General features: G+C 36.3%; 1 protein-coding gene across 1 annotated transcript; it reads left to right on the top strand.

Annotated features, from left to right (window-relative positions):
* The first annotated feature begins 9,077 nt into the window (after positions 1 to 9,077).
* Positions 9,078 to 9,644, top strand: LOC135194597 (uncharacterized). The gene has a single exon (XM_064220212.1). The coding sequence runs from the start codon at positions 9,078 to 9,080 to the stop codon at positions 9,642 to 9,644; it is 567 nt and encodes a 188-aa protein (XP_064076282.1).
* The last annotated feature ends 3,029 nt before the right edge of the window (positions 9,645 to 12,673 follow it).

Here is a 12,673-nt window from a genome sequence, read left to right as displayed (position 1 = left end):
AAAGAGTATTGAAAAATGAGTCTAAATGTCATAACTCTATAGAATTGTCAGAATTTTCGGAGATGAACAGATCTACTCAATCTTTACCAGATAATTTGTCCAAACGTAATCTTAACTATTCTTAATTTCTAATCTTTATTTTTTTATATTCTTTATTATTATATTATTATCTAATTTTAAACTTATTTTTGGTTTTAATTGTATATTAAAATAAATTACTTTGTTTGTAAAAGTTTTGTCTCAACCTCCCATCAGAGTGACTTCGCATATCCTTAAGGATATTGCTTCGTTTTAAGGGGGGAAATGTTATATTCAGAATTATTTCGTAATTATTGCAAACGTGTGCATTCTGTTATATTCAAAATTATTCCGCAGTTATTGCCAACGTGTGCATTTCTAACGATTATAAAACTCGTTGCAACCGCGTGGCGCAGTCAGTCTACCGGTGCCATCAATTCAAAATTAATCTTTCCTGACGAGTTTGAGACAATTCTAAAATCATCTGTAATTTCTTTCTGATTAAAAAGTGTAGTGTAGTACTTGTGAGTTTTTTTTAAAAAGACTGACAGCAGCCGCGTCCTAACAGTTCGATGCGAGCACAAGGTTTAGATTTAGGTCCAAAAATAGCCTCTAGGGGTTTATGATCACTAATAAGTTCAAATTCTTTGCCAAATAAATATATTTTAAAATGTTCTACTGCCCATACAAGAGCTAAAGCTTCCTTCTCAGTCTGGCAGTATCTTTTCTCACAGTCTGTAAGGCTCTTGTTTCCAAATGCTATTACTCGTGGACCATTATGATCGATTTGTATCAGAACCGCCCCTAGTCCAACTGGAGATGCATCAGCAATTATCTGTGTCCTATTCACTGGGTTATAATACCCCAGAGTTTGTAAATTTAACAATCGTTTCTTCAGACTTTCAAACGCCTTGTCCTGAGCAGATGTCCAATATTTTTGAATATTTGCCGATTTATTAAACTTCAACCGTGTTAGCTGTCGTAGTGGTTCCGTGAGCGATGCCAGGTTAGGTATCCACTTCCCAACGTAATTGATCAAGCCGAGGAAGCTTTGTATTTCTTCAATACTAGTGGGTTTTCTTGATGATTGAACAGCATCAATATATTTTTTTAAGGGTTTTATTCCTTCCTCAGAGAGCTCGTGCCCAAGAAATTCAATTCTTTTCGTTTTATAAAAACATTTTTCTTCGTTAAGAAGTACATTATTATCCTTCATTACCTGCAGTGTTTTATTAAGACGTTTGTCATGTTCTTTTTCATCAGACCCATAAATATAATGTCATTTTACTTGGTGGTAGGGCTTTGTGCAAGCCCGTCTGGGTAGGTACCACCCACTCATCAGATATTCTACCGCCAAATAACAGTATTGTTGTGTTCCGGTTAGAAGGGTGAGTGAGCCAGTGTAATCACAGGCACAAGGGACATAACATCTTAGTTCCCAGTGTTGGTGGCGCATAGGTGATGTAAGGAATGGTTAATATTTCTTACAGCGCCTTTGTCTATGGGCGGTGGTGACCACTTACCATCAGGTGGCCCATATGCTCGTCCACCAATCAATGCCATAAAAAAAAAAAAAAATCAATGAAATTTGAAGTACCTTCACACCCCAACAACATTTTTTCTAGTACCTTCTGAAACATTTCAGGTGCGCAAGAAATTCCAAACATGAGTCTTTTATATCGATACAGGCCTTTACTAGTGCTGAAGGTTGTAATGTATCTGCTATCTTTGTCAATTTCCAACTGGTGGAATGCATTTTTAATATCAAGTCGGGAGAAATATTTAGCTTGTCGAAAATTTGGTAACAATTCGTCCATCGTTGGAAGAGGGTGATTCTCTCTTATGATGGCTTCATTGGCTCTTCTCATGTCGATACAAATCCTTACTTCACCGTTTTCTTTGAGAACTGGCACCATTGGAGACACCCATGGTGATGGTCCAGTGACTTCTTCAATAATGTCAGCTTCTTTAAGTTCTGCTAATTTCATATTTACTTTTTCTTCCAAAGGTATTGGAACTCTTCTGTAAGGCTGGATGACGGGTTTTATTTGTTTATTTACAGGTATATGAATAGTCACGTCTTTGAATTTAGGAAAAGCACTGATGTTATTTATCGTTTTACCAATTCTGAGAACATTCAGCTCAATGGCCGTTTTCTTCCCAAGAAGGTTCCGTGTTCCGTTTTGAATGACATAGAATGTGGTATTTGTACCAATTCCACCATTTATCATTATTTTTGCGTCAAATGCGCCAAGTACTTTTAGTGGCTTTTGACTCCCATACGGTAACAGTATCTTTTCAGGATTCTTGATCTGGTTCGTAACTATAACTTTCTTGCTCTTTAAGAATTCCCATGTTTTGTCCGAAATGATGTTGCATCTACTACCTGAATCGATTAGCATTACTATATCAACATCACCGACTTTGCAATTAATGACTGAATCATCATCCAAATGAAAAACATAGTCTAATTCTTCGGAATCTTTTTGAGATTTATTATATTTTGATCTCTTTGTCCTATTAAATTTGTTGTCTTTTATTAACTCTGATCTTCTTTTTTGTGGTTTTGTTTTGCATTGATCCTTGAAATGTCCAATAATACCGCATTTCAAACATTTTTTATCTTTAGCTGGACATCCACTGTCATAAGACAAATGTTTGCTACTACCACATCTATAGCAAGTCTTTCCAAAACCCTGCCTTATCGGGGATTGCTTGGTATATACTTTGTTTACATCCAGTTTATTGGATTCGACCACTTTACTTAGACCAGGTTTTTCAAACTGTTCAAGTTGCCTATTGACAGTTTCAAGGGTAGTAGCAATATTAATGACTTGTTGAAGGGATATACTGTCACCTTCCGCCAAGATTTTCTTCCTTAATTCTGCACTACGGCCTTTTTCGATAATTTGGTCTATCAAGTGATCTTCCTTAGCCGTAAATTTACATTTGTTAGCTTGATTCCGCAGCCTTATTAGAAAAGTTTCAAACCTTTCCCCCTCTTCTTGCTTTATAAGTCTAAAAATGTACCGTTCGTAGTATCTACTTTGTTTAGGCGAAAAGTACTCATTTAACTTCTCTATTGCGATATTATAAACATCATAGCCCTCTTCTTCTTCGACATGAGCGCCTGGCAAGTTATAATAAATTTCTTGTAGGGTGAGTCCACAATATGTAGAAGAGTAGCTCTTTTCCTTTTGCTGGCATCAATATTCGCCGCTAAAAAATATACTTCTAAAGCTCTTCTCCATTTCTCCCATCTGACCCCAACTGACACTGGGTCACCCTCGCATTCAAAATGATCCAGACTCGGAAATGTCACTTGAGACATTTTCTGGAAGTATACATGAATATAAAGTATTACTAAAATCACTTGACCTGTCTTAATAGCATAACCTTTCTAATTTAGATATTAACATTATCTCTCTTATTGACCCTTCAAATTTACTCTTAGTCCTAAAGTATTTCTTATTGACCTTCAACTACTAACAGTCTCTCATATTGACCATTTAAATCCAGTCTATCTTATTGACCTTCAACAACTAACAGTCTCTCATATTGACCATTTAAATCCAGTCTATCTTATTGACCTATTCATAATACACGCATTTATATATAAAAACATCTGTAAGGAACTATTAATTAAATCTATACTTACTAGCAAGTTTTTTTTTTTTAATGCACTTCGCATGGATTAGACGTGTAGCTATGAAAATAACACAGCGACCACATTTTTATTTAAAAATTTTTTTTTAATAAATAAATATTACATAATTTCTTCTTTTTTTTTTTCCTTTTGAGAAATTTAATGTAATTAAAGGTACTTACGGGTTTTTTTCCTCGTCGCCACTTGTAAAATACTTAAAATATAACTTTTACCTCCAATTCGATAGTATAATTACCAGACAATTAAGATTCGTACAACCGTTCTCTACGACTGTTGGCAGTTGACTGACACTTCACAACCTCTGCTCACTATTTATAAACTACCCTATACACTACAGACACCACACTGAAAGATATCCCATTGTGTGAAGAAATAATATCGATAGGAGACATCAACATTGATTTATTTCACGGTGCAGACTCACAAGTAATTGCCTACAAAACCATGTTGTGTGTTAACGGGCTCCAGAGTGCAATACCTACGACAGCTACAACGCGCGAGGCGATCGTGGACGGCCGAGTGACGTCGTCGAACATTGACCATGTGTGCGTGAGAGCCGGCCGCGCCCGGCCGCTGGATGTGCGCGCGCATCTGCTAATGTGCACCCTATCGGATCACTATATAGTTGGAATTAGCTTGACTGCGGCGGGTAATGTAAATGTGAATAATAGTTGTTATAGTAAAACTGTTTTAAACGAAAAGACGATAAGTGTTTGTTTAAAAACAATTAACTGGGCGGAATTATTAGAAATAAGTTGTCCTCTGTTGTTGTATGAAAAACTTTATTGCATTTTTGCTAGGATTTGTAGTAAAGTGGGTAATTCGATATAACTTGTCAAAGATATATTTAATAGACATTTTGTGTAGTTACGATGTCACTAAAAATATAGCGGTAGTCAAGAAGCACGTCTATTTATTTCTCCCTATTTGACGATAGTTTAGTGGCGACGAGGTTGGGATATTAAAAAAAAAAAAAGTGAAAATGGCGTGCGGAAAATTAAACGAGTTTGACATTAATTCCGGTAACTGGACATTATACGTGTAAAGGTTAGAAATGTATTTAAAAGTGAACAAAGTGGAAAAGGACTTATGGCTGCCTACTTTAATTACCGCGATCGGTGACCAAGCATATGAATTGCTTAGCAGTTTGGCGAGTCCGTTAAAACCAGCGCAATTAACGTATGATGCGGCGGTTGCATTATTACATAATCATTTGCAACCTCGGCCGTCCGTAATGGCGGAACGTTATCGCTTCCGACAAAGAAGACAAAGGAACGTTGAATCTGTGGCGCAGTACGTAACAGAATTGAAAAAAATTGTCAAAATATTGTGAATTTACAAATAATCTAGAAGAAAATTTGCGTGATCAATTAGTGTGTGGATTACGGAGTGACGTCACACGGCAGAGGTTATTCGCTGAGGATAATTTAAATTATAACGGCGCGTTGAAGTTGGCATGTGCCCTAGAAGCAGCTGAACGGGATGCTGCGGTGGTGGAGGGCTCGAAGGTAGCCTCTGTAGAAGGGGTTCACGTGATGATGGGCCATGGATCAAGGGAGCCTGAAACAAGGCAAAGTGGGCCGAAGCAGCAGGGACCTAGGAACCCTGTCCCAAGTGAGTGGACACGGGGGGTGGACAAAAACTGTTCGACATGCGGGAAGGCAGGCCATAATAACAAGGTTTGCCGCTATAAAGGTTTTACATGTCGGAGATGTAAAAAAAAAAGGACATCTGCAACGGGTTTGTCCGAGGTCTGGAAGCCCTAGAAGAGGAAAGAAAGTCAATCATGTGGCTGCTTCTGATCGATCGGCCGGTGATAGCAGTTTGGAAGACATGGAAGAGGAGTTGCATCAACTCAGCCTAAATAGTTATAAGCCGGTAAGCTTACAAATATGTATAGATAATATTTTATTAAAAATGGAAATAGATACAGGGTCTGCAGTGTCATGCATTAGCAAGAAAACGTATGATAAATATTTTAAGCATATAGTAATAGAAAAAAAAACTTAACCTTTAAGTTTTATGATGGTAGCTCGATACAGCCGTTAGGGACAATTAGACCTAATGTTTGTTATAATAATGTATGTAAAAAATTAGATTTATTTGTTATTGAAGGGGGAACTACGTCGTTATTGGGGAGACAATGGCTGTCCGAGCTAGGAATACAAATTCCCTCTTTTCATAAAAATATTAATTGTGTGCAAAAATGTAGTAATTTGTCGAATTACGATTTAAATACTTTAATTAACAGATATGATCAACTGTTCAGTGGCGGGCTGGGGTGCTTCACGGGCGGCGAGGCTCAGTTGCGAGTGCGGGATGGAGCGACCCCAGTGTTCTGTCGCGCGAGGCCGTTACCTTACGCGCTGAAGGGTCAAGTGGAGGCGGAATTAGATAAAATGCTGCGAGACGGCATAATTGAACCGGTGAACAGTTCGGACTGGGCAACTCCGTTAGTACCGGTACGTAAAAGTGATGGAGGATTACGTTTATGCGCGGATTATAAAATTACAATTAATCCCGTCTTAATGATCGATAGGTATCCTTTACCGAAAATTGAGGACTTATTAGTTAGTTTGAATGGAGCTCAATTGTTTTCGAAAATCGACTTATCGCAAGCCTACAACCAAATCGAATTAGATAGTTCTAAAGACTTGACAGTTATTAATACACAAAGGGGGTTATTTAAGTATAATAGGTTGGTATTTGGGCTGTCATCTAGTCCGGGGATTTTTCAACGTATTATAAGGTTGAGATTGGAGATCGAAATAAAACATGTTGGATGCTCAAATGATACTGACTGACTGTGTGTTTGTTGTTCTAATTTATACGTTACATACATGCTTGTACATAACACACTACACCTCCCATCGAGGGGAAAAAAAAAAAAGTACGAATAGTACACTTTTTTACATATATTTACATATATAAATGGTTAACATATATGTATGTAAATATTAATTTGTTCACATTACAATTACGTATGTTATATATACGTATAATTAATGCAGGTTTACGATTACAATTGCATTATTATTATTATTGTACCACTATGAATGGAGAATGAAAAAAAAACACATTAAGCTATAAAATGATTAGGTGCATATCCCATTACAATACATTCATCGTGCAATAATAACAAGATGATTCACTAATTCTAAATGTTTATTAACTTACATAGAGTTCTATCTTTATATTATTCGTAATAAGGCTTAGTTCTATTCTTATGAATAACGTCTAATTTTCCATTAATTTCGATCTCTACATTCGGTGAAATATCTCTAATTACAGTGTAAGGTCCAGAATAAAGGTTTGATAATTTATTACCAGTTTCATTTTTAATGAGGATTTTATCATTAGGCTTGTACTTTATAGTATTTGTATAAGTATCATATTTTACTTTTCTTCTAAGCTTACTATTAATTAAATTCTTGCGCGCCTCTGTTTGCGATGCTTGCAACCTATATTTGAGTTCTAGAGGATAATTGTCATGATTATATAATGGTTCTACAGATTTTGTAAGGTTACTAGGTAAACAACATTTTTTCCCAAAAACTAGTTCGAACGGCGTAAACTGGGTAGAGGTATGAACAGTCGTATTATATGCAAAACACCAAAACGGCAGCCAATAACTCCACGTTTCGGGTTTTTGTTCTACATTAATTCTTAAAAACGAATTTAAGTTTTTATGTGAATTTTCCAGTGAGCCAATACTTTGATGATGATACGCTGTGGAATTTAATTTAGAAATATTTAAAAGTTTACATACCTCTTTAAAAGTGTCGGACATGAACTCCGTACCTCTGTCTGTTGCTATCTCTTTCGGGATTCCATACCTTAGAACAAAATCCGTTACAAAAGCTTGAGCTACTTCGTTTGATGATTTTGACGTCAGAGGCATCGCGCATACATATTTTGACAATTCGCATTGTAACGTGAGAATGTAAGTGTAATTATCATTATCCCTATCGAGTGGACCTACTAAGTCTAAAAACACCTTTTCAAACGCAGTATTTGCAGTAGAGGTGATTGTCATTGGTTCTTTCAATGTAATCGTATATTTTTCTTTTTGGCACTTAGGACATTTATTCACGAACTTGGCCACATCTTTTTCAATGCCTGGCCAAAAATAATATTTTTTAATATTATTTATCATTCTTCTAATGCCCGCGTGGCCACTCGTGGGCAATAGATGAAAATCGTTTAGTATTACTTTTCTATCGTCAATATTTTCTATACGCTCAACGTCTTTTAAAATACACAAGCGAGGGCCCTCCCACTTTTTATTATTTTTAATCTCGCTCACTAATTTCTCTACAAATATACTGTTACTTTTATTCTTTAATACGTATATTTCGTCGATCGACATTTTTTTACAAACGATACTCAACTCTCTCACAAATTCGGCTCGCGTAATTTGAGATTGAGAAGATGAGATTGAGAAAACAAATTAAAGTGAGCTTTATCATATGAAAAAATATTGTTCTCATAATAAATATTATTTTTTCTCCGTAATATATTTAAATTACGTTTATCTATAAATCGTAATTCTACGGCATTTTTGGGTTTAGTATAAATTTCGACCACACATGGTTGATCAGGCCTAGTGTTGTCGGTTTCATTAATGTCAGCTTGAGACTTTGTGTCCATTCCATTCATATCGTTCATTCTTCGCTTCTGAGCACGCGTCATCACAAGTACACATTCATTCAACTCTTTCAATTCTTTTGAAGTCACAATCACACGACATAATGCATCTGCAGCTGCATTCTCTTTATTTATTTATTTATTTAAAAGTTACATCAACATCACACATATTCAGCACTTATAAATAACAGATAAAACAAGAGAAAAAAATTAGGACCTGATATGAGTGACAATTACAGATGTACACAACATTCACACAAAAAAAAAAAAACTTATTGTCTACCTGTTGAATTTAAGTAATAATTAATATATATAAAATTAATCTTTGCCTTTCACATATTCAATTACATAGTCATATTCTTCTAGTACGAGTCTAAATTTTAGTAATCGACTAGATGGATCTTTCATATTAAATAAATAAATAAGGGGCTTATGATCCGTGATAATTTTAAAGGTTCGGCCGTACAAATAAGGTCTAAAATGCTTTACTGCCCAGACAATTGCTAATAATTCTTTTTCTATTGTAGGATATCGTCTCTCAGCCTTGTTAAGAGTCCTACTGGCAAAAGCGACAGGTCGTCCGTCTGAATTAGATAAAATAGCTGTCGTCATAGCCTCGGCTATGACGTCATTCAAGGACGAACTTGCACGCCTACATACTGTCATATCTACAGTCAACGATCGGTTGAATAGTGCTGAACTTCGTTTGAGCAATTTGGAGGCGGCGAGCCGTGAGCCACGAACAATGACAGATGATAAGGATGCTTTAGAGTTGATCACTCAGTTGCGATTAGATTTGAACGAGCGCGACCAAGAATTGCTCCTCAACGATGTTGAGATAACCGGGTTGGAGGAGAAGAGTGGAGAAAACTCGACACATCTTATTATGTCGCTAGCTAAAAAGCTAGGAGCGGACTTGGACGAGAGGGACATCGTCAGCGTCGCCCGGTCCGGGCCGCGGCGTATAGCAGCTGATAGCGGCGAGCGTCCCCCGCGCCCGCGCCCCCTCGTTGTGCGGCTGGCGCGGCGCTCCGTGCGCGACACCCTGCTGCGGGCGGCGCGCGTGCGCCGCGGCACCGACTCCTCCGGCATCACTGACACCGAACCCAGGCGCGTCTACGTCAACGAGCGGCTCACAGGGACGAATAGACAGTTGTTCTACAAGACTCGCGAGGAGTGTCGCCGTCACGGGTGGAGGTTCTCTTGGACTAAGAATGGGCGTATTTATGTGCGCAAAAACGATTCCAGCGAAATACGGCGCATTCGTTCCTCAAGCGATATTGAAAAGTTTTTTGGTGTTTGTATGGTTTGATTTTAAACTACGCGTATATTATAATTCATTTTCCTACACATATACCACATATACAAACAAATACAAATAACCAGATGCAGGTACTTTCACTGGCTTCTAGTTTATCGTTATTTTTTACTATATTAAAGTTCCATATCATACATTTTATAATTTATTTTAGATTAAAGATTTTATATAAATTTTCTGGTTCCAGCATAGTTTTTATAATAAATATGGGTAATAAAAATGAAATTACACTGATTCATGTCTATTTATTAATGATTTGCTTATTGTTAATATATTTTTACATATCAGAAACCTTTTATGATGATTGGTGGATTCTACAATATTTTGGTACAGATTTCATAATAAATACCAACAATAGTTCTACGGTCATCACTTTGTTAACTAATTTTAATACTATTAAGTTCTTCAAATTATTGTTGCACAGCCGTGTCTTGTTAACAATGTACGTTGTTATTAATTTATTTACTACTTTATTATATTATTGTACTATATTACTTATTGATATTAAATATATTATATTATCGTTACTCTTGTGTCAAATAATATATACAAGTTATCCACGAAATACATTATTTATGGTGAAATTAAGTATCTTATTTATTTTATCTTTTAAGATTTTACTTCGTTTACAACTAGTATTAAAGTTACAAATAAAATATGTTAAAAATAAAAATGACGTCTAAAAGTCTAAACTTTAGAATTGGTCTTATAAATAAAGGCTCACTGGCTACTAAACATGACGAATTCATCGTAGCTATGGACCGACACAATGTTGATGTGATGGCCGTCAATGAATCATGGTTGAAAGACGGTGAGGAAGGGCGCGCGCCCTCTGTACCCGGGTACATTCTCCGCCATATACCGCGCCCCGCCACAGTGCCGCGGAACAGAGGTGGAGGAGTTGGGTTTTACATCAGACGTGGTATTTGCGCGCACACGATCCCTCATCCAGAATCTCCCATGGTCGAGCAAATGTGGCTGAGTTTAAAATTAAAAAATAAAACCATTGTAATTGGAACCGCATATAAACCGCCATGGTTAAGTACTCGCATATTCTTTGATGGACTTATGGATACATTTAGTTCTTTGCCATATTATGATCATATATTTTTATTAGGTGATTTTAATATTAACCTTCTGGAAGCTCATAGTTATAATTTAACAATTCTAAACGATTTTCTGCATGTAACACAAATGCGACAATATGTGAATTCTCCTACACATTTCACTAATCACAGCGAGACTCTAATTGACTTGATATGTTCCAGTGCAGAAGTTGAAAAGGTTTTGGTGGATTATGTCTGTACGCTCAGTCATCACACCATGCTATCATGTGAAGTAAACATCCGTAAAGATAAAACTCACCCTAACCAATTTTATTCCAGAAATATAAAGGAAATTTATAAAGATGATCTTGAACTGTTAATGAACGGAATTGATTGGCATGAAATATCGAAAATAGAAGATATTAATATAATGCTTAGTATTTTTAATGATAATATTTTGTGGGTATTCGATACATTGGCTCCGTTAAAATTACATTATTTCAAAAATAAAGGTTACCCCTGGATAACATATAATGTAAAATTGATGATAAAAACACGGGATGAAGCTCATGCAAGGTCACGAAAATCTAAATCTGATACCCATATTGCTTTTTATAAGGATTTAAAAAGGGAAGTTGAACGAGCTATTTATAGTGAAAAGTGTGTTTATTACGAGATCCATATTAATAATAACTGCAACAACCCCGTATTATTATGGAAAAACCTAAAGCAATACAGTTCCTTCAAGAATAGTAAAGATCAGAACTTACCTACAAATCTTAGAGATCCACAAAAATTAAATAATCACTTCCTTGATATTCCTGGTAGACATCAAGCAGTTGTAGATGACATTACATTTTTTAACACCAATTGCAATGTATCAGCCACATTTACACTTAAAACTATTGACAACGCCACGGTTTCAAAAGCAATAACGAGTTTAAAATCTAATGCAGTAGGCTCAGACTATATTTCCCTTGAAATGCTGTTGACTACACTTCCATATACTTTGGAATACATAACGAATCTAATGAACAAGTCCATGTGTTACAACACCTTTCCATCAATCTGGAAAGAGGCAATTATTCGACCAATCCCTAAAATTAATAATCCAATGGAACTAAAAAACCTTCGTCCCATAAGTATTTTACCATGTTTGTCCAAGATACTAGAAAGGATCGTACACAATCAACTCGCTGAATTCCTCGAAACAAATAATATCCTACCTATAAAGCAATCTGGCTTTCGCAAACATAGGGGCACAGTATCGGCATTGATCGATGTGGTTGATGATGTCCTCAGTGCCCAGGACCAAGGCGAAGGTACAATATTGGTTCTCTTGGATTATTCACGAGCATTTGATACAATAAATGTTCCATTATTGCTTTCGAAATTGCATTTCTACGGCTTCAGTCCAGACACTATTGAATGGTTTACCAGTTATTTAAGTTGCCGTTCCCAAGTAGTGGAGATTAAAAATGATGATGGTTCCATCAATCGTTCCGAGTCTAGACCTGTCGTCAGAGGTGTCCCTCAGGGATCAATATTGGGACCTCTTTTATTTATTTTATATTGCTCGGATATCACTAGACACATAAAAAATTGTCAATATCACATGTACGCTGATGATATTCAACTTTACATATCATTTCGACCGGAGGATGTTAATGATGCTGTTGAAAAGCTAAACGCTGACCTCGCGAGCATTTTCCAATGGTCACTTTCAAATTGTTTGGTTCTTAACCCTCGAAAAACTAAATTCATGGTGTTGGGAACTAAAAAGCAGATTGAAAAGATAACGAGGGTAGATCCGATAATTAAAATAAATGATGAAGTCGTGCATCGTGTTAAGGTAGCAAGAAATCTTGGTGTATTGATGGACGAGAACCTTCGATTCGAGAAACACGTTCTTAACACTATTCAAAACTGCTTTTACCGATTGAAGGTTCTTTATCGTATTAGACCTTTTCTTAGGCC

The sequence above is a fragment of the Vanessa tameamea genome, chromosome W (genome assembly GCF_037043105.1).
Source record: "Vanessa tameamea isolate UH-Manoa-2023 chromosome W, ilVanTame1 primary haplotype, whole genome shotgun sequence".
NCBI lineage: Eukaryota > Metazoa > Arthropoda > Insecta > Lepidoptera > Nymphalidae > Vanessa > Vanessa tameamea.
The sequence above is the reverse complement of the archived record's forward strand: the minus strand, read 5'-3'. Positions and strand labels throughout refer to the sequence as shown.